The 21427-nt window shown below is 36.2% G+C and overlaps 1 protein-coding gene across 3 annotated transcripts in view; it reads right to left on the minus strand.

Moving 5' to 3' along the window:
* The window catches only part of FAF1 (Fas associated factor 1), a 149678-nt gene that overhangs the window by 64791 nt on the left and 63460 nt on the right, over positions 1-21427 (minus strand). For all 3 annotated transcript variants that reach the window (XM_063166089.1, XM_063166090.1, XM_063166091.1), the window contains one exon: positions 4646-4732. In XM_063166089.1, coding sequence (XP_063022159.1) covers positions 4646-4732 — 87 coding nt within the window. The remainder of the gene's footprint in view (positions 1-4645; positions 4733-21427) is intronic.

A 21427-nucleotide genomic window follows, 5' to 3' on the forward strand; every position in this document is an offset into this window, starting at 1 on the left:
TCTAAATTCATGTATGAAATGAGTTACAAAAAACAGAACTCCTTTTCTTGGGCACTCAGAAAGGTGATCTTAATTTTCCCCAATTTCTGGAATCATGGCTACTGCATTCCAGCTATCCTTACATCAAACAGAGGCATGGAGTGTATTTCCCATTTCCCTTATTTCCATGATCTCTAACAATTAAAAATAACATTAAAACTGGTCCACAAGAAGCAGAAGTGACAGCCGAACATGACAAATGTTTTTTTCCTTCATGACCTAACCTGGCTAAGGATGCTGCAAACTTAAAGGTTATGGGACTGGGGAGTTTTCCCTCCTTTTTTAGTTGAACTTCCAAGACTGAGAGGACTGTCTAAAATTTCTCATTACTAAATTGAGATTATAGTATAAATGTTAAACTGAAACTTTATCATATTCCTGAACCCACACAATGAAACAGACTTCAAGTATTCTTGTATGTAGCTAAAATAAAGGATCCTGCCAAATCCAGTCTACTACTCTACTGCAAGTGACTGATGAGAATTACAAAATGAAAGTAACACACAATGTAATTAACATTATAGACAATGAAAATAATTATTATATTCTTACAAGGAAAAAAAAAGCAGAATATTTTCTTATGAGGTATGTAGTTTAATTGAAATATAGCAAATTTTACACTTCTGATTAGTAGCACTTGCTCTGTCAGGACTATTCATTCTTTACTCAATCAGTTCCAGAGGGAAGACTCCAAATGATGCAGCAAATGCAGACATGGCATCCATTACAATTAAACAGGCAGCAAATATAAACCTCACAACTTGTTTTCATATCACAATGACAGCATGTGGTAATGAACTTTCTGTTAAGAACTGTTAAGACCTGGAAAGGGAAAGAAATATATACTCCCAAATACTAATTACTCAGATGCTTAATACTCAACCTCTTCAAAAACCTGGAGATCAGCCAAAAAGTGTCATAAATGGTTTCACTTTGTACGAGAACCTTATTTACCAGCATTCTTAATTTCTATTTGTGCAGATGCCCTGCTTAGTATTTAGCAACGAAACAGCTAAATAGAACAGCAATGCTAATTACACCATCCATAAGCATTTGAGATTTTTTTTATAGTCCAGAATTCTCTATTAAATTCAGCCAAGGAATGTCAACCACATCTGCTCCAGCCACCACAGAAGGGAAGGTGGTCCTGTTCAAAGGGATAAAGGTGGTTGTGCTCCCAAGGGACGATGCAGACCCTCAACGTGTCAGTGGCAACACATTTGTCCTGTCTGAAATGTTCAGCCCCACAGCAGAGAAACTTGTCAGTGTGCACCTAGTGCTGCCCAACAAGGGTCGTGTGGCTCGCCTACACCACAGAGCAGTGGAGTTCCCTGATGTGAAGTGAGGATTGAAGGTGTGACCAGCCTCAGCACTGTGGGAACAGAGCGCTCCCGGCAGCAGGGGGAGGTGGGATGCTGAGCTCCCCTGGATGGGGTCCGTGTGCCAGGGCACAGTCACAACACCAGACACTTCATCTTCTCCCCCTTTCCCCGCCTCAAACCTTACCCTACAACTTTTACATCTTTTTGATGCAGAAATATGTTCCATTTTGACAAGCTCACTGTCCTTACTTAAAATGAAGCAGATTTCTCACTGCTGTGCTGAAATGACTTAAAACAATGAACCAATTGAAAAAAAACCTGCAGCTTAAATACCAAGAAAAAAAAAACAGTAAGAAAACAAACTCCCTCCTTCTTCCTCTACTGCGTGTTGTTCTATGCTACCAAAAAACCACTGAAACATCACAGACAACAACTCATTCTACTGAAATAAATCAATAACCAGTGACCTCATGGAGAAGAAAGAGTTTTACTGCTAACATGTAAAACTAACACCCAAAAAGTAACCCATACGTATAAATAAAATCACAATTCTTCCATGTAAAACCTGTAACTAAAACACCACCTACAGCCCATCTAAGATCTTTTTTTTACAGTGATCACATATTTGAAAATTGCTCATTCCACGTGACACTAGTGGTAATTAGCAGTGGAAGTCTAGAAGTTCGGCCAATAGAAAAAGAAAAAGAGGAATAAATTTCAGAAATTTTACTAAATTATTCTGGCATCCTCTCATCTTTCAAACTCTGCAATGCTAAGATTGTTACAAAATCCAAAATAAAAATGAGAACATATTGTGAATGTATTTAAAGTAAATTAAAATTATGGCTTTTTATTTTCTAGGATTATTTTCAAGGCTACAGTGTATCACTTGATGCTATATGTGCAAAAATGGATAAGTTAACATTTTTAATATATTAAAGTTTTACTTGCATAAATGCATTTTAAAAAAAGAGAATGAGTTAAAACTCATCCATTTACCTTGAACTTTAATGATCAGAACAGATATAATTTGTGGCATTAAAGTTATTCAGGCTCAATAAAAGCTAAAACTTGTCCTTGCTGAACGGTGAAATGAGATTTGCACGGCCTGTGTACGCCTTGTTTCCCACAATCAAACTGTCACAGCACAAAAACATTCTCCTGCATGGGGAGGTTTTGATACCCATTTCCCTGGTGAAAGTGTGAGAAAGATCTGAAAGAGTTATTGACAATTCATACAGTATCCCATATTCCATTAGGTAGAGAACATATCTTAACTCTGAAGGGAGATGAAGCAACAATGTTTTAAATTACTATTGACTCCACTAAATTTCCTGATAATGTCAGAAGACTGTAGTCTGGCAGGTTCATAAGAGACTCAAGATGATACAGGAATCCAATTATGCCAAGTCTATTTAGTTGTCCTGTTTGCTAAGCCAAAGGTTAACGAGAACTGCACTGAAAAAACCTCCTGTGGTATTACAAAGTATTTCTTATGCTGCATAACATGCAAATGAAAAAGTATTTTAATCAAGCCTTTCTTTAACTCCTTAATTGCAACAGGGTACCCTACAAGACAGCAAATTAAAAACTCATGATGGAAAAAGTGATCTTAAAAATTTGTCACTGAACTCAAGAGATCATCATTAATTGCTCAAGTAATTATTACCGAATATTTCTAATTTGGGGGGAAAAAAAGTTCAGATCACAGGAGCATAGATAGTCATTGCTATCATTAAATCTTTATAAATAGTAAGCTACAGCCTCTAATTTTAGACAGAAATTAATTGTATTTTTGTTGGCAACACGCTCCAGTCTGTTTACACAGCTGACAAGTTCCAGCGCCACCAGACTCGAGCAGAGAGCTTTGAGGCCTCGGCTGCTTCAGAGCAGATGACTCAACATTCACCAATTTCATTAAAGATGAAAAGGGGGAAAATTCACCTGCAACAATGTCACTTGTAAAAAAGACTTAAAGGAGATTCATGAGTTTTACATATGTGAGGTATCCTATTCAGAAGAAAAGGAAGGGAAAACTACATGAAAACCTAACAGCTGTGGGAAAACAGATTAGAAGTGTTGAGTTTCCAATTCTTTTTTGGGCTAATGTAAACTAATAAAATGTTAAAATGGATCCACATTTCAAAGCCTGTAATTACCACATGACACCATTCTGTTATTTCAGACCTTATGTCTATCAGCTGAGATATGCCCTGGAATACATGGACTGAGATTTACCCACCTTTCTCAAACTTAAATACTGTTTCTGCAAACACCACCACAGATACCTTTAACAAGTACAGTAAAAATTCAGACAGCTTTTGCCTTTTGGGTTTTTTTTTTTTTAATTGGTATAAATCCTTTTCCCAGAGCAAAAAAGGGAGTAGTCATTTTCAAAGAGCAATTCTCCCTTTACAAGAAGAGAGCAGAAATGGACAGGAAAAGTAATGCACAGCAGATAATGGCAATATGTAAGAAAGCAAACTCCAAATCCATTTTCACTTTGTAGAATAATCAGGTTCAATAAAAAACTTATTTTTCTATATTTTTCTCAGGTCACAAAATCTACATACAACATAACTACATAACTATTTCACCCTTTTAGGCATTTTTTTAGTAGATTGGTTGGGTTTTTTCCTAAAGAAAGGCAGACCTCACTACCTGGCACTGGGAACATACTAGAAGAAGAAAATTACCTGAGCAAAACTGAAAGACATGCTGTAAAACACACGGTAAGGATGACCATGCAAGGAAGCAAGATGAATATTTAATGGGATACTGCAGGTAAGTCCCAGAATTTCATGAATTTGTGGGCAATTCTGACTCAGTGGATTCTGTCACTGGTGGTGACCCCTCACTGATTTCAGCAGGAACAACTCCTGCTCTGAAGCCAGGCAGAAGCTTGAGCAAAACTGGGTGAGCTAATGTACTGTGAAAAATCTCTAGATGTGCACTCAGGGCATACATAAAAATCAGGATTTTGCCTGAAGTTCAATCTCCCAATAGATTTCAACTTCCAAAATGCTGTGCAGCTTTGCTTCAGTCTAGAATGGCTGAAATGAAACAGGAAACATGCACTGAATCTGAGACACAGGAATCATTTCCCTGAGCTGCAGGCACCCAAACCTTGAGCATTTTTTATCTTCCACACCAAAACTCTGAATGTGTGTGATGTTACAGTAATGCATAAGAGACAGTAAATGCTACAGAGTGATTCCAATCAAAAATCCATGTAAAATCAGCCTTTTCTAGGCAGGAATGAGATGAGAAGCCAAGGAACTCACCGAGTCATCTGTGGCAGAAGAAGGCCAACCCTCCCACAGCTGGTGACGGACAGGGATACTGGTCAGGTCATACACATTCCTCTTCACCTGGAAAAAAATAAAAATAAATCAGAACTTGCTACAAAATAGGCAGCCAAGGACATTGTTTTCACCACAGCACCAAGTTTTTTATTTTTTCTGGTTATTGCAATTTCATTGTCTCATTTCTGGATAGATTTAATACATAGGCTTTGCAGATAAAAATTTCAACACCATCAGTTAAAAGCTTTCTGAATATAAATATTCTGCACAGGTCAGTGTTTTAAAATCATTAAGGTATCTCTCAAGTTTTTCCTTAAACTGGTAAATTACATGTACACGATACCCTTTATGCTAATATTAGTTTTGTTCAGGAGTTTTTGCAGGGAGACTGACCTGGGACCTATGCTTCAATTAAAAAAAAAAATTACAACTATATTTTAACTAAAAAAATTGAAATAAGAACATGGAGTCTTTAAGACACAGAATACTGAAGTATCTATTAGCAAAACTCAAGTGGACTTCATTTTAGTGGTTCCTCATAGCGTCCTTGATGTGTTTGTAAAGAAATGTTGCTTCATACTGACCCCACAACAACCCAAAATGTAACAATCCTGACCTGAGTGATCACAAGGACACAGTTCTTGCTGGTTTCATTTTCCTGCATTAAAAACCAGGATAAACTGTCCCTGTGAAATATTTCTTTTCCAGCTACACACCAGAAATAGTATTATTTTCACAATATAAAACTCTAAAGTGCACTGTTTTTAAATAACAAGTGAAACTTATTTACAGAAACATGAGATCAATAGGACTACATAATATTGTTTTCAAAAAGCCTTCAGAAGTAAAAATAAATAACTCGGAAGTCACATTCCTCAAATTCCCTTTTAATTCCAAAGCACAACAGAAAGGCATTATGAAAAAAACAGTATTTCCCTTCTTTCATTAACTCATCTGTAACTGCACTGAATTCAATAACATTCCTCTGCTATTCTAAGCTTGAAAGGCATGCTCGGGGTAAAGTGTTATGTTGGTATAAAGCACAATGCCAGACTGATGTGCTGGACAAAAGTGATCAAAGTTGAAGTAATTTTAGCCAAGGCACAAGTATTCTGCTGCATTATTCTGGCAGAATGACATCTGTTGAGCAACTCGTCGCAGAATAAACCAGTTGTTCTAGGCAGGCCTGGCTGGGTAGGGGACCATGTAAGACTGATTAGAGTAATGTTTGATTAAACAAACTGCTTGAGCTAAGATCATAACTGGATTTGGAATTCATGCCAAAGTAGTCCTCTTTCAAACAACAAGCCACAATCAATTATTTAAGATAAAATAAGCTTGCTTTTAAATAATGATTTGAGTTTTGGTTTCTTTGACAATTAGAACACTGTTACGAAAGCAGGCTGTAAAATGTTTTAGAGATTAGAATATTTACCAATTGAGTATTGAAAACCCTTTTTCTTCATTAACTGACGTAATTTATGAAAATGGACTGTAAAATGTTTAAGAGATTAGAATACTTACCAACTGAGCATAGAAAACCCCTTTTCTTCATTAACTGACCTAATTTCAGTTTAAAGTGAAAAACTCCATGAGGAGGAATAAGTTCTAAAGATTTCTATAGAGCAGAACTGTGAACTGCTCCTTCACTGGGCCAGTAAAAATCTATAGCCACACACTTCACACAACTGAAAAAAGCCCAGTAAATGGACAAAGTCTGTGTTAAGGATTTTACTTATAAATTCACTTGGCATTGAGAGGAGGACCGAAATCTTTATTGTGTAAAGCAAACTCTAAATTGCAGTGCCATCCACTGAGCTACATTTATTGGCAAACTTTTTGGTCCTGCACTTTTCATCAGTTTGAAATACAAATTGGTGGCATTGTCTTTGTGCAGTCCAGAATGTCTTTTCATAATGTTCAGATGCCATGGTGACTGGCACATTACTATGGCAGCCACCCTTCAGATTATCATCTCCAGAATATGAGATCATTTAAAAACAAATTAAAGGCACATCTATTTGGTTTCACTACTCAGCTGTAAACAGTAGCAATACAACCATTTAAACAAAAAAAAAAAAAAAAAGAAAAGAAAAAAGTAGCCCATATATTTTAGATGCAGTCTTACTTGGAAAATTATGTATGATTTTTGCATAATGCCCTGCCTTGCAGTTACAATTGATGCTGGAAAACCATGTGAAGTTTTACCTTCAGCTCATTTTCACTAGTTTTAAAGGGAGTTAAAATATTAAACAACTTCTAACATTTTAAGAAAACCCGTATCTCAAAGCAGGCAACACACTCAGAAAACTTCCCAGACAGAAGCAGAGTGCTACCTTCCTATCTTTCACTGGTTTCTTTAAACAGATGAACATGTTGCTTTGAAAGTAAGGTCAAACACAAAAAAGATACTTTGTTTGCAGATATGAAGTTAATCCAACATTCAGAGTCCTGCCACATTCATATTAGTAAGGATAAAGTGAAGCAAAATGTACCACAGGGCAAAAAGTCTGTACCAGGTACTGGGATGACAACAACCTTCTGGTGATTGCACTCAGCAGGAATAAGTAGCTATTTTCTCATCTTTGAATTAGAAAAATCTGATACCTACTCTCAAAAAACAAAGACCTAACACTTACTAAATGATTTTAAAAAATTAAATTTATGCTGAATCATTGAAGAACTGTCATGCCTGAATCTGTATCTCTGAATCACAACAAATCACTACAAAGTTTAACAGTAGTTTCCCTCAGGCTGTTTTCAGCTTATGCAGGTACAAAGTTAAGTGAAATAATGTACATAATGAACTTTTGTTAGTCTTATTATTAAATATAATTTATGCAAAGCTGTAAATTGGCTGAGATGCTAAAGACTGTTCCAGGCACATAGGCAGCATGAAAGACAGTGCAAAAATGAGTGCATGAAAGGCAGACAAAAGGAGCAATAAAGTCAGAGGACTGTGAGGAATGTGGAATGTGAGTTGGGGGACGCAGGGAAATGAGATCAGATGCAGACAGTCCAAGGTTGCACGGGGCACTGATGGTACAGCAGAAATCTTGACTTTGACATTGTAACAGAGAAAAAGTCAAGACAAGCAACCAAAACTTTTAGGGGACAGCAATGATATGGATGAGGCAGTGCCAGGAAGAAGTCCAAAGTAAACAGAAGCATTCTGGTGAAGAAAGATGGGAAGAAAGGAGGCAAATCTAGCTGAAGTGATAGGCTTAAAGATTATAGATTAAAGCCTTTAACATCTCTGCCAGGCAAAATTCCAACAGACAGAAAAGAGCACTGGGAATCTGGCAGGAATAGATGGGAAGCAGGGGAAGAATCAACCAAGTTTCTAAGCATGGAGAAGCATCAAAGGTGATACTATGGTGAATTTGAAAAGATAATGATGTTACCAACATCTACGAGCAAAAATTGGTTAGATAAAAGAGTGATTTCAGTTAATTGTGGACTAACAAGAATTACTGAAAATACAGAGATGCAAAACTAGAGAGAAGGAATTTCTGAAGCAGCACCTCTGCCACAATCTATTGCAATAGATTTGGTCCACAGTAACAGAGGACACAAGACACAAACTAGAGAAGTTACGAAGGAAAATGACAAACCAAAACAAGTAATCCATATTTAAAGTCTTCTCATAGCAGAGGAAAAGGATTTGCTTTTTATGATGAAGAGCATATCACAAGCCAAAGGAGAAACAAAATTTCTTAACTTTAAAAGTGATTTTTAGCCAGCTCCCCACAGGTGGGATATACTCAGATATACTAAAGCAGTGCACTGTGTGAGCCACCACTAACACCCAAACCAGAACTCTCAGGTTACTCTACCCAAGACTCATTTAAGGGAAAGGTTCTAAGTCAGCTCTACTCACAATTTTGCCTGTGTTCTTATCTTTCAAATACATAATACAATAAACTATACTACAACATAAAAACCCAAAGGCTATTTAAATAATCAAATTTTCATTTTAGTGTAAGTTTTACTTTAGAAATAATAGTGCCATTCCAAAGACATCAAATTAAAAACCTGTATCTCCTTCTAGCAGCTGACTGAAGTTTAAATTACAGAATGCTTCCAATTAATGAATTAAGATGTCAGGATTGGGCTATTTTTAAATAACAGCATCTGCTTCTTGCAGATTTTATACCACTGAAAGTCTCTAAGGAAGGCTCACTATGCTATTTACATTTACACATAGTCAATTCACTCTGTTATAATCTAAAGGAAAAAATATACTTCCAATGTAAATATTTAAAATCTATACTGAATGCAAAAAAAAACCTCACCTGCCCAAGCCTATCAGCCAAAAGTCAGCCATGATTCAGCACTTTTCTAAAATGCACAGGAGCTCCACTGAGTGTTTTACTAAAATACATTTTCTAATTAATTTTTTATTCCATATCTCTTCCTTTAAATTACTATTTTTGCCTTTAATATCTATGAAAATATTCAAGTCTGCATTTATTCAGTTTTCCCACTTATTAGGCTAAATCTTACAAATCTTATTTCTTGTTTCATGCAGCAGAGAAATGCATTCTATTCTAACATAATTGATTTTAATTCAATGTCCAAATTACGTTACTTGCTTATTCTATTATGTCAAGTAAAACAGAAACAAATAAAAGCACCAAAACACACATAGCTCATGAAAGTAAGGTTCTCTTCCCTCTCAGGACTGTTTCCTTTTCAAATTAAAAGCAAAATGCAATTTCAGGCCTTCCCAAAGGGCCCTAAGAGAACCTGAATGTCCATTGTAGATCAGGCACATACAAAGCAGAATTCAACATAAATGCTACTAATGCATCCAGTTTTTAAGTGTATGGAACAGTGTTTGAACCCAAATAAACCCAGTTTAAACTATGTCAAAAATGGGTTGCATTTTACTGTAGCACTCCATAAATACTGGGCCAGTGTCTTCATTAAAAAGCTTGGTGAAATTGTTCCAATTAACCCAGATCTGGAAAATAATGTGTATATTTTTGGTGACATTTTGCTGATAATAGTTCAAAAAAAGAATATTATATAATATTAATCAGGGAGCAAATGTATTTTCTGACGTTTCCAATTCCAATTTAGAAGAGTTTGAAGTGCATGAATTTTGCCTGTCATGGTTGAAAATGTGGAGTAAGACCTTCACGTACCTAGAGATTAAATTAATATTTTAATGTAAATACTACATTCAGTTTGAGAGATGAGACAAGGAGACACTGGTAACTACTTTGACAGCTCAAGGTAAGTAAATGCAAAGTTAATGTATTTCTTGGCTATTATTTTAAAATGGGAGAGGGAGGAAAACTTTCAGGAGAAAGAAAGAATCTGTAAGTAGGCAGTAACCTTAACAGAGAGATGATTCAGCAAAGCAGTTTAGTAAAACCATCTCATTTAGGAAAACAAGGCACTAAATATGAGGCACTAGCACCACTTCCAGAAAGGGATGTGGATTCTCTACTCCCCAGCCAAACACTTACAGCCTCACTCCCCCAGATTCACATCCATCATAATGTGTCATCAAACTAAATCCAAAAAGCCCCTGTTAACTCTACTTCATTTATATCAATTCTTCATTACTACAGCTACTCCAAATAACTTCTGTGAAATACTACTGGCAGACTTTAAATGTCTTAAATTCGGAAAATAAACTGGTTTTTCCTTAGCTAGCTGGCTGTGCTCTGTCCTTTTGTCCTACAGCTGTGACAAACCTTCCATGACACCACCTACTCACTTCACAGCCTCACTGAGCAACTGTATTTCTGAGCTGTAACACTCTTTCAGATAATTTTTGAAATTTTTGTCAACCAGGAGTTATCAGAAGTTCATACAGTTTGGGAATAACCAGGTTATTTAAAAACTCATAAAGTGTAATAAGCTTCATTACGCTTCATAAGTTTTCGCAAAGAAGTGTTTGGCAGTTTCCTTTCAGCAATAGAAATAATATTGTGAATAAATTATTTTCATAGATTTCACCATTATTCATACTTCATTATCCCCTATTTCATTAATTTGAGCTCATATTTTAAACTTCTTTTAAAGCAACCCTTCTTGAATGTAATTTGACCTTTTTCAATGGATCTGTGCCAAGTGAGTATCTCACCATTGCAATCCACAATAAAATGGCTCATTAGGCAATACTAGCATAATTTTGGTTAAAACCTGTAAATTTTGAAACAGAAAACAAAAGTAAGGCACAGCTAAACTTTACTGAATCTTCTGATGTGTGAACTTCTGATTGCTCCATGCAATACATATATATGTGTGTGTATCTATATATATACACACAACACAATCTGAACACATGGGTGCCCCAAGCATGAGAGATTCCCTCAAATATTTAGCAAGATACTTCTACAATCTCAGCTTCCTGTCCAGACAATTTTGAGAATTAATCTGAGCTTTCTACAGCTACCAGATGCTACTTTTTGCCACTGCTTTGGATCAGCCTTTTTTAAGGCTGATTTTAAGATGGCAAATGTTAAGTACATTCACAATGTTATATTATACACAATATTAAAATTCTATATACAGCTGTCTGGCTGTCTTTAAAATGTGGGTTTATTTTCAATGTCTCAGTCTTCTGACAGCACACATGCAGGTTTTAAATCTGTAAAACAAAGAAACCCCTTTGCTGATCTCCATCTTTAAATCCCTAAAATCAACCATCCTTCTAGGGCAGCATTACTGCTAAATGCAAGGTGAAATCTCCTGAACTTGATGCTGAAGTTCCAGGGTGCTGCTATATGGCCTGCACTGTGCAAAGGTTCAGCTCACATAATTATTATTATTCATTGCTTGTAGTGCCTAGGAGACCTAATTGTGATAATCCCCTCTGAACTTTAAACTGCATGACCCTTTGATTTTTTTAATAGAAGGTTAAAAGAAGAAACAAATTCCTATAGAAGGAGAAGGGAAAACACATTCTTAAGAAATTGGGGCAAGAGACATGAGTATTTTTCAAAAATCATTTTAGCTGCACACAAGCATGAGTTTGAAATGGGGTATGAAAGAATTAAGAGTGTGAGCTAGCTGTGACATTAGAGATTGAAAGGAAAATGTGATTAGGGTTAAAAGAGATCAAACAACAAAGACTTACTGCCAAAACAATTTTACAAATTTATTTGAAAACTCCTTAAACACTTCTACTAACAAAATAAAACTACTGATAATACCTGAAGTTTGTTTGCTTGTTTGATTGTTTGACATGCACTGACACAGAAAAGACACATTTTGAAGTCCTAGCTTGTTTTTCCATTCAGAAGGAATGGTCATTTGAGAAAATAGCAGTTATTAGCTTCCTAAATGACCCAACTTTTACCTGACCTCTATGCACATGATGAAAGACAACAGGCAACTCCTCAGGCATCCATTACCACATCACCATCAACAGGCAAAACATTCAGTTGCAATATGAAGGGTAAATACAGTTTGCAATATTTTTACCCCCAAAGTCCCAATTTCAGTTGACTTTATGTCCTGAAATGTCCAGAGACTGCCAAACACCTTCCTGATGATTAAGTTAAGTATGTACCAAGAGCCTTAACTTTGATCCAAGTTATTAAAAATTGGTATGAAAACACAATTTCAACTATTAAATACACATTCTGTCCATCCTGACATCTCTCAGACTTACCAGAAGATACTGCCTCCACTGGGTAATGGTAAAATATGAACTAAAGGTGGGAAGTAAGACAAATCTCCATGCTTGGTGGGGCCTGGTCCCACCCTGTCCACATCACTTGTGCATATATTCAGTTACAGCACAGTGGCTCTCATGAATATAGTCAGACTCCCACTGAAAAGGGCATTAAAGATTTCTAGGGTCTGAATCATAAGTGGAAATAAAAGAGAGAGTCAATGTGGCTCTTGCAGTAGAAATATCTGTTACCTTTACACAGCTGCCATGTTCAGAACAAAAGAAATATTTAGGCAGATATATTTCTAGTCCAATTCTCATCCTCATTTAAAAAGTACCCCAAGTGTAATAAATCCATAAATTGGTCTTTGGTCACTTCCCTACTTGGGAATATTCAGGGGTTTCAAAACTCAAACCAATGAATGGTAGTAGGACTAAGGAGAAGAATGGAAGTTACTGTTTAATCAAAGTAGATTTGCACCATTTAGATACATATAGTGGGAAAGAAGGAAAAAACAAAATCTCAACCAAAAAACTCCCATTGACAAGTTTCTTTTCACTTTGGTTCAATGAGAGAAGGAATCCTATCAACTCCCCCAAATCTCAGATTATGACTCCAAGAAATACACTCCTGAACACATTTCACTGATTAACAGTACCTTCCACTTCTACTCAACTACATTTCAAAATAGCAACTGATTCAGTTTCAGTCTTAAAAAATGCATAAAGCACATTTGCTTCAGAGCAATCCTTATTTTAAGTGATAAGCCTACCCACTTTGGTGTAAGAAAGAGAACATCACAAAATCAGTATTTTCTTATCTGTTTTTACTTGTTCTCTAGACAATCAATAAAACAAACCTTTGGGAGAGGCCATATTTTCTTGTTCCTAGAGACAACATAAAATCTATTCCAAACTTTTGTAAATGGTCAATAATTATAAAGTGTTTACAAATTTACATTATATGAAAAATAGTTCAATCTATCAACTTTGAGAAGCAAAGTACCACAGTCATGCAGAGAGTTGGGAAGCACTTTCACATACAGAAATTTTCCAATACCTCTAGCTTCAGTGTTTTATTTCTCTCTTCCCTCCACTTTTACACTTAAAGGTCACAGCAAACCTGCTGCTCAGTAAGGAGAGATGGGCAGACTCACCCTGCAGCCCTTTTATTCCTAGGGCCAGCACACAAGGTGCATCTAGAAAGGAAGATGAGCCACAGATATAAAATGTCTCGTGCATTACATTAATTTACCAAAGCAAAAATTCAGTGTAAGGTGCATTTTCTCTGAAGACTCTCTGGTATTACCAGCATAAAAAGAAGATGGATCATCCAGAAACCCATCAGTAACTCAAGTGCTGACTTCCTTGGTTCACTTCAGTTGTTGGTATCAGGTATTTGACAGCGAAAGCTCTGTAGGAAGTCAGCTCCAAAGTAAACTGTGACATCTTCTCTCAGTCACTGTTACTATGAATTTAGTAAATTCTTTGATGTGGTTGTATTTGAATAGGTATTCTATTCCTGTTATTCTGAATTCAAGTTAAACTATAAAACAATGTTCATTGAGCTGTCAGTCAAATTTCTACCAACTAAAACATTTCTGGGTACTTCCTCCATTTCATCATTGTGTCTACCAAATCAAAACTTCTTTAGGGGTTTTTATACTGACAATATTCAGAGGTAAATTGAAATTGATTTCTGCTTTAAACAGTGGAAAAGAATTGCAGACAAACCCTCACCGTGGGTTTTAGGAATATTAACATACACACATCAATTACAAATACAGTTAGAAATATTGCTACATTTAAGGTATATGCATGTAAGGTGCAGATTCTAGTATTAACAAGCAGCTCTCCTATATACATGTACATTTTTAAAAAGAGAATTCAGTCTATTTAGCAATTCACTAACAAAGCTATTCCTTAGCTCATCCCTGCCATAACCTGCTCTATTCAGAAACATATGGGAAAAGACATTAAATAACCAGTGAAAACCATGGACTTCTGGTATTAGTGCTACACATTGCATACCCCTATTCATTATTCCACCTCCCTTGTTTAATCTATCATTAAGACTCAGTGACCCTACACTAAATTTAAAGCAGATCCTTCCTTCCTCCCATGCCTAAATTCACATACTTTTCTAGTTGGGGATGCCCTCAAGTATTAGCCACTCTACAGGGTTTCTCTAATCTCAGCTCTGAACTATGTTGTGCTATAGAAGCAAGAAATTGCTGGTTTACATCTTTAACTATGGAATCTTCCACCCAAAAAATCCCCTCCTTTACTTAATAAGATAGAGGAAAATCTTTCACGTAGAACATATTCAACATGTTTAAAAATTATATATTTTCTCTATATGATGTAGAATAAAAGTTATAAAGTATATTATTTTAAAGCACTGCTTCCCTGAACTTGTGTCCCAAATATAATTGCATTGGAAACAATTTTAAAGCTTTCAAAATTTATTGTTACATTGTAGAAAAGCTAGATGTCTATTTGTATCCAAAGTCAATACGAACCAGGTTTCTAATAAACAAATTTTTTAAAAAGTAAAGCAAGAGGATGACCAAATACCAGATATTAGACTTGCTTTTGTTCTTAACATAGGAACTAAAAATATACAAAAATATTAAAACTCCTACCTCTCTCTTTTAACTGACAGGTTTCAGTATAACAGTAATGGCAGTACAGGTGAAAACATACCATAAGTTTCCTGAATGAGGGATAAGAATCTTTATTGTTGCCATCTATAGTATTTGCCAACTGTAGCCCTTCCTTCCTCTACCACAAAAAGGTGAGCATTGATCTACACCACTATTTTAAAAAATTAAAGACACTAAGACTGTGAGTGAATCAGAGATGAAATTCCATTGAGTTGACAAAATGAGTCAGGCAAAGGTACAATGCAAATATAGATTTTTATATCTACCAAAAGAAGCCATACAAATTTGTTTTGGTGTCCTGAGTAATTCTACTTCTTGAGTATTTAAAAATATTTAACCACATTTCCTCAGAAAATAGAATTAAGTTGAAAAAAGCAGCTGCAGCCTGGACAAATAGCCTAATCTGCATTCTCTCTGGCTCTTCTTTCTTTCCTTTAAGTCTTTTCCCCAAACAAGTCAGTACTTGAACAATTGCATATGAGTCATATGTACTTGTAGAATACAAAAAGTTGATGGGAAAAGCAAATTAGTAAGATTCAAATTGTCAGGTTATCAGATAACAGTAAAATATTAGGAGCAGTTAAAATAAACACACCAAGCCAAGAGCAACACTAGCAACCTGAAGTCTAAGTTCTACACAGGTGCAGACATGGGAAGATGAAGGGAAAGTGTTACTGGAGAGTGAAAATAAACAGTAACTGTGAAATCTATGGATCAATTTGAAGACAAAAATTATCTGAAAGCCTATCAAGTGAGGAACTTTACTTTGCAAACAGCAAGACTTTCATAAAGAAAAGAAATGCTGCTGAGGCCCCAGTCCTGCAACTTCTGGTTCAGGCATTTTTCCTGAGCTGGACTGACTTCCAGACCTGGACTGCCCAAATCAAAAATATAAGTAGTTGACAATATTGAAGTGCACAATATTGAAATCACATTTTCCTTTAGAATTCCAAAATATTAGAAGAAAACTACATTATCTTGTTTCTCTAAAAGGAGTGCACAGCTGAGTCTCTCTCAATGCAATGAGTTTATTTGCTGTATCTTCAACAGCAGCCACCCTCATGAACAGTCTGCTCTGAGTGACCCAGAAACACACAAAGCTCTTCCAAAAAATGATGGAAGAGTCACTATTTCTTGAATATACAACTAAATGCAATTTCATTAGTGTTTGACCAAAACACTACAGGAGTTACCTCTTCTGCAAATTCCAGTCACAAAGTTCACCATTCATTTGCTGCAGAACAACAGAAAACTTACTGTTCTTCTCAGAAAATGGGCTAATATAAAACTATTCTGACCATTTTCACTATTCTATTGTGCAAACTTGTCATCTCACTGAAATGGAAAGACTTGAATAAAGGTTAACTTAATTAATTAAACATATGTATTCTTTTCTCCACTTTTAAAACACTTTTCTGTCTTACCTTGACATGCAATTCTATATCTATTAAATAAGCAGTAAACACTTAAACACTATTCCATTTAATGACAAAAAATGTTAAATTACAGATTTGTGAATCTCAGCAGCTTATTTTCCCCAAAACATCCCCAATACTGCAAAGAATTAACATAGCCTTCATTAGAATTCCTTTATCTAAAATAAAACTAGAAACTATGTATTACAAAACAAGATTCACAGACAACAAATATTAAGATCTGAAAAGATCTATTCAGCTCAAATTAACACATTCCCATAAATCAAAGCAAAATTCATCCTCACGTTCATTCCTGTTACAGAATTGTCACCTCAATAGCCAATAAAAAGAAAGAACTAATGAGGTATTTCAGTATCTCCCAAAGAAATATTTTCAGCTCTGTTTTTCTTTTAAGTGCTTGAAAGGAAAAGAGTAATGAATTGCTCCCACACAGTCTTTTTATTATTCTGTAATAGCAACAAGAGAGTTACACCGAGTCTTTATCTTTCACATAGCCCCAGATATCTTTTTTGTCTTTGTCACTGCAACAATGACAAAGGAAGCAGACCAGGAAGAACAGTTATTTATCAGCACCAGGGAGGTGCTGCTTGAAGCAGCAAATGTCCTTGTTTCTACTAATGGCTAACAGGGTGAGATGACAGATTTATTGGGTAACTAAGTGATATCTGAGAGCTCTGCACTAATATCCAGACAACAATCCAATATACCTTGGAAGTAAGTTTCCACAACAGACAAGGATCTAGACTTCTACCAAAAAGCAGGTCATTCAGCTGTATCCTGTGGAGTTTCCAGGACTACTTCTCTCTTTTAGGATGAACATCTCCTGCTGGAGACAAGCAAGCATCCTCTAGCCCTGGAATCATCCACATTCATCAATGCAATCATGGATTTGAGATGGGGAAGAAAAATCTGTTAAATTCAACAATAACATGCTGGAAACTTGAAGAAAGGACTGGAATTTCACTGGTTACTCACCTGTACAGAGAATATGCCCTGGACCTAAACTGTTTCAAAAAGGACAGTGAAATCATAATCACTTCTCTCACAATCTACATTAGAATAATTAGAATAAGAGGCACATCCAACAGATCAAACTATATAACAGGCAGGCTAAAGAGATGTAAGGACTAGAATAGATTTATTAGCACTTTTTTTTGTTGTATGTGGAAATAGATCAGCCTTAACAACTTGGACAGTGTTGAAGATATCCTCCCAGCCTGCTCCTTAGAAATTTTCCAAATCAATGGGACCCACAACCCTTGAGCACTCACACAGATGCATAAGAAGGGAATTGGCCTTTCCTGACAGGCCAAAGAAAGACAGAAGTCAGGAGTCTGATCACTTATTGAAGTGTGATCACCACCATGACACTGTGGTGTGTGAGGCTTAAGCACACAAATACCAATATCAATTATCAATTACCAATAGCAGCTGAAAAACTTTTCATAAAGAGCTTGTGATCCTGCCAGTGAGCTGGCACTTACCAACCATCAGAAAAGGGTCAGAAAGCTATGGATGTATCCAGTCATGGAAGGCAAGACTCATGACAATAAATTTGGTGAATTTATGTTGCAGACTTGTGTTTTTAAGTAACATGTGCAAGAACAGCAGTCCTGACTCAATAAGAACCAAAAAAGTTGAGTTACAAGGTACACAGACAGGAATCCGGCACAGAGTGACCTCCTCCAGCAGCAAAACCAGCTCAGTAACATTAAAACTCTCCACTTGAGTGCAAAAATAAAGGCTTTTGGACACTCTGCTTTACACATAAGTATCATTATCTTGTACTGACTTTGGATATTTCAAACAGTTTCTGGTAAAATCCTCTTCCCTTGAAATAATAGGCCATCACTAAAGCCCTATGGATGAGAAGTCCCAGAAAAGGTTTGCCTGCAGATGTGTCATGAAAACAAATTCCTAACAAGCAGGAGGAAAACACATGGCAGGGATGGCAAAAGCCAACAAGAAGCTAAAGAGCTGCTGGTCATGGTGTCACACTGACAGGCATTTTAAATTGTAATTCCAGAACAGGACAAATGGCTGGAATCTGTCACCAAAGCTATAGAGAAAATTGAGAGCTGAGACTGGAAGAGAATTAAGTCACCCCTTTCCAAAATTTTCAAAATTGTTTGAAAGTATGGACTGAGAGATCAGCTATTAAATGGAAGCTCAGCTATGGTGGTTTTGGCAGTGATGATAACCCAAGGACTCTACCATGATTTGCAAGGAAGCTGTGAAGCAGGAAGTCATTCAAAGACACCTGCAGTTAGTTCTGCCACATAACTCTGACCTTGCCGTAGACTCTGCAAGCATGGAGTCAACCTATGCCTGAAGAAAAACGCTCAGCTACTCACTGAAATTCAAAAGTTCAGTTTTGTAAGTGATGAAAAAAAAATCCTGTTTCTAGATTTTGGTATACAGGTAATGTCAGAAAAACGGGAAACTTCTGGTTTTATCACCATCTCTTTGAGACTGATATTCCAGATCTGATCCTTGGAAATAGGTCATTAAAAGACTAGAATCTGGGATGGAGATTTTGAGGATATGTTAATGTCACATTATCTTTAAAATGCTCACAATTGCATGAGAGACATTAGCCTTGGGAAAGATGTAAAATTACCCTGTAAGAAAGCTGCAATGCCATCCAAATGAAAAAGATGAGCAGTAGAAATTACAACCTTACGCTTTTGTTTTTCAGTATCTGCCTCTGATTCAGAAGATCTTAAGGCATTTTTACCAAGCAGGGATAGAGAAGGATAGAAATGCACATTTCAGAATAAAAACTGTGTAGAAATACTTGCAAATTAAATGCCTCTTTTTACTTTCATCAGAGCTTTCCTTACAAAAAAGAATCAATAAGGCTTCAGAAGAATAAATCATGTGCAGTTTCTTCTTCCTGCATCAGCATCAGAGCCAATTAAATTCTGAACCTTAAATCTTTATTGTTTCCTATTAGCTGCTAACTAGAAGGAACACAGTGATTTTCTGAGATCCCAGGCTGAGACTTGCCACAGCAGCAGTTAGGGGAAAAAAAAATGATCTTGTTTTGACTTGTCTGCTGGGTAAACTTGACATTGAAGCTCCATGGTGGAAAATAAATACATAATACCAAGATGTTAATTTTACAGCAACACTTAACTCTTGTGACCACAATTAACACTCAGGGAGGGGGAAAAAAAAAAAAAAAAAAAAAGCCATTGACAGGTCTGCCTGGCTCCTGCTTCTGCAGTGCTTCCCAGGCTCCCTGTCAGCAGTGGCTCAGCTCTGCACAAGCCAGGCTGGCACTGACCCCAGGGGCTGCCTTCAAAGCAGCACGAGGGGGGAAGAGGGGAGCAGGGTGGCAGGGAGGGAAAAGCAGCTGTCAAATGACATTGACTCCCAGCTAGGATCCAAAACAGAAGCCTGAGAGCAAAGGGCTGCTGAGAACAGCTCTCCTCCTCCCTCTCCCACCCTCAAGCTCCGGGAACACCTCTAGAGGAGGGCAGGACATGAGAACAACAGTTTGAGAGAGCCACCTCCTACTTCTGAGGCAGGATTGGCCTTAGAATGATGATGCTTCATTTGTTATAAAATGACCAAAATGGTGCATTTTGAGAATAAAGTTACATTTCTTTTGCATCAACACTGCTCCAAATCCCTCACTCCAATCCCTGAGAGCACAGAACCACTCTTGCAACACTGAACTCCTCCAAAATACCATGAACCTCATGATACAGTACTCTTACATCTTTTCCAGAACAGTGACATTTATCACTACACTGGAAAAATAACTAAAAGAAAACCCAACAAGTCATAATTTTAGCAGTGGAAGAACATGGATAGCATGGGTAGAGAAATTAATAGTGTGAGCATGTTTCTATTTATTATATGAATAGTAAACTTTCTAGTTATTTCTAATGTATCAAGGTATTACTTTCTAGCAATTCCTAATACTATATTTAAATTGCCAAGCAGTCACAGAAGAAAGTGCAAAATAGACTTTTTTTCATCCTATTCCAATTGCATTACAGTAAGCTGGCAATGATTCACAAATGGGAGAACAAAAGTATGCAAGGAATTAAGAAAGAGCTTTTAAAAAACCTGAGAAGCTTTTTTTTTTTTTAATCTGTGGAACCACCCAAAGTCAAAGGATGGATCCAAAGTCCTTTTGGTTGAAGAAGAAAGTCATGGAAAGAAATCCCTGAGGGGACACTAAAACCTTGAAGAACAAGCTGGCTTTTGTTACTTACTCACGAATATAATAAAGATAACAATTTGTTACATGAAATCAATAAAGACTGTGGAATCAAAATGGCAACCTCAAGAAAGGCCAACTAACTACTCACCAAACCCAACCAGATTCAAGGACATAAATGCCTATCAAACCTTAACAATTAAGTAATAAATCGCTTTAAATCAATATATTTGGAAGACTAATTCAAAATTACTTAAGAAACAGATAACACTCAGAATTAAAATACAGAGCACATAATGTGTAAACACTAAGCACAAAAGTTTATTAATTGTTATATACTTCTCATGTATTTGCACTACACTCATATTTCAAATGCAAATATTAATTTGGAGAGAAATACCTACTGTATATGCACACACTGAAACAGTTTGCTCAGCTATACTGCATCAATGGTTGTTTGACAAGTTATAGCACCACAAGCTGCTCATTTACACATTATGCTACTCTCTCTGGTTTTTCCTTGAGAATAAATTAATAAAACAGATCCATACTAACAGCTTCCCCTCTGAACCACAAGGATACTCCTAGTTATGCAAATTCCGTGTATAAAATTTATACCAACAAAATGACATCAAAAATGTAAAAATAATTCCTGTCTAAATCCTAAGAATGTGTAATATTTTTAACTATGACAATTAACACCTGCAATAAAAATTTAGTTGATAGAAAGCATTTCCACTACATAGTCACATAACAATTAGTGAAAATTCAGTCTCTGAAATATTAATGTGCACTATACTGACACACAAGCACAGCTTTCAAGTATAATTCAATACACAAACATTCTGA

The sequence above is a fragment of the Melospiza melodia genome, chromosome 11, assembly GCF_035770615.1.
Source record: "Melospiza melodia melodia isolate bMelMel2 chromosome 11, bMelMel2.pri, whole genome shotgun sequence".
In the NCBI taxonomy this organism is placed as follows: domain Eukaryota; kingdom Metazoa; phylum Chordata; class Aves; order Passeriformes; family Passerellidae; genus Melospiza; species Melospiza melodia.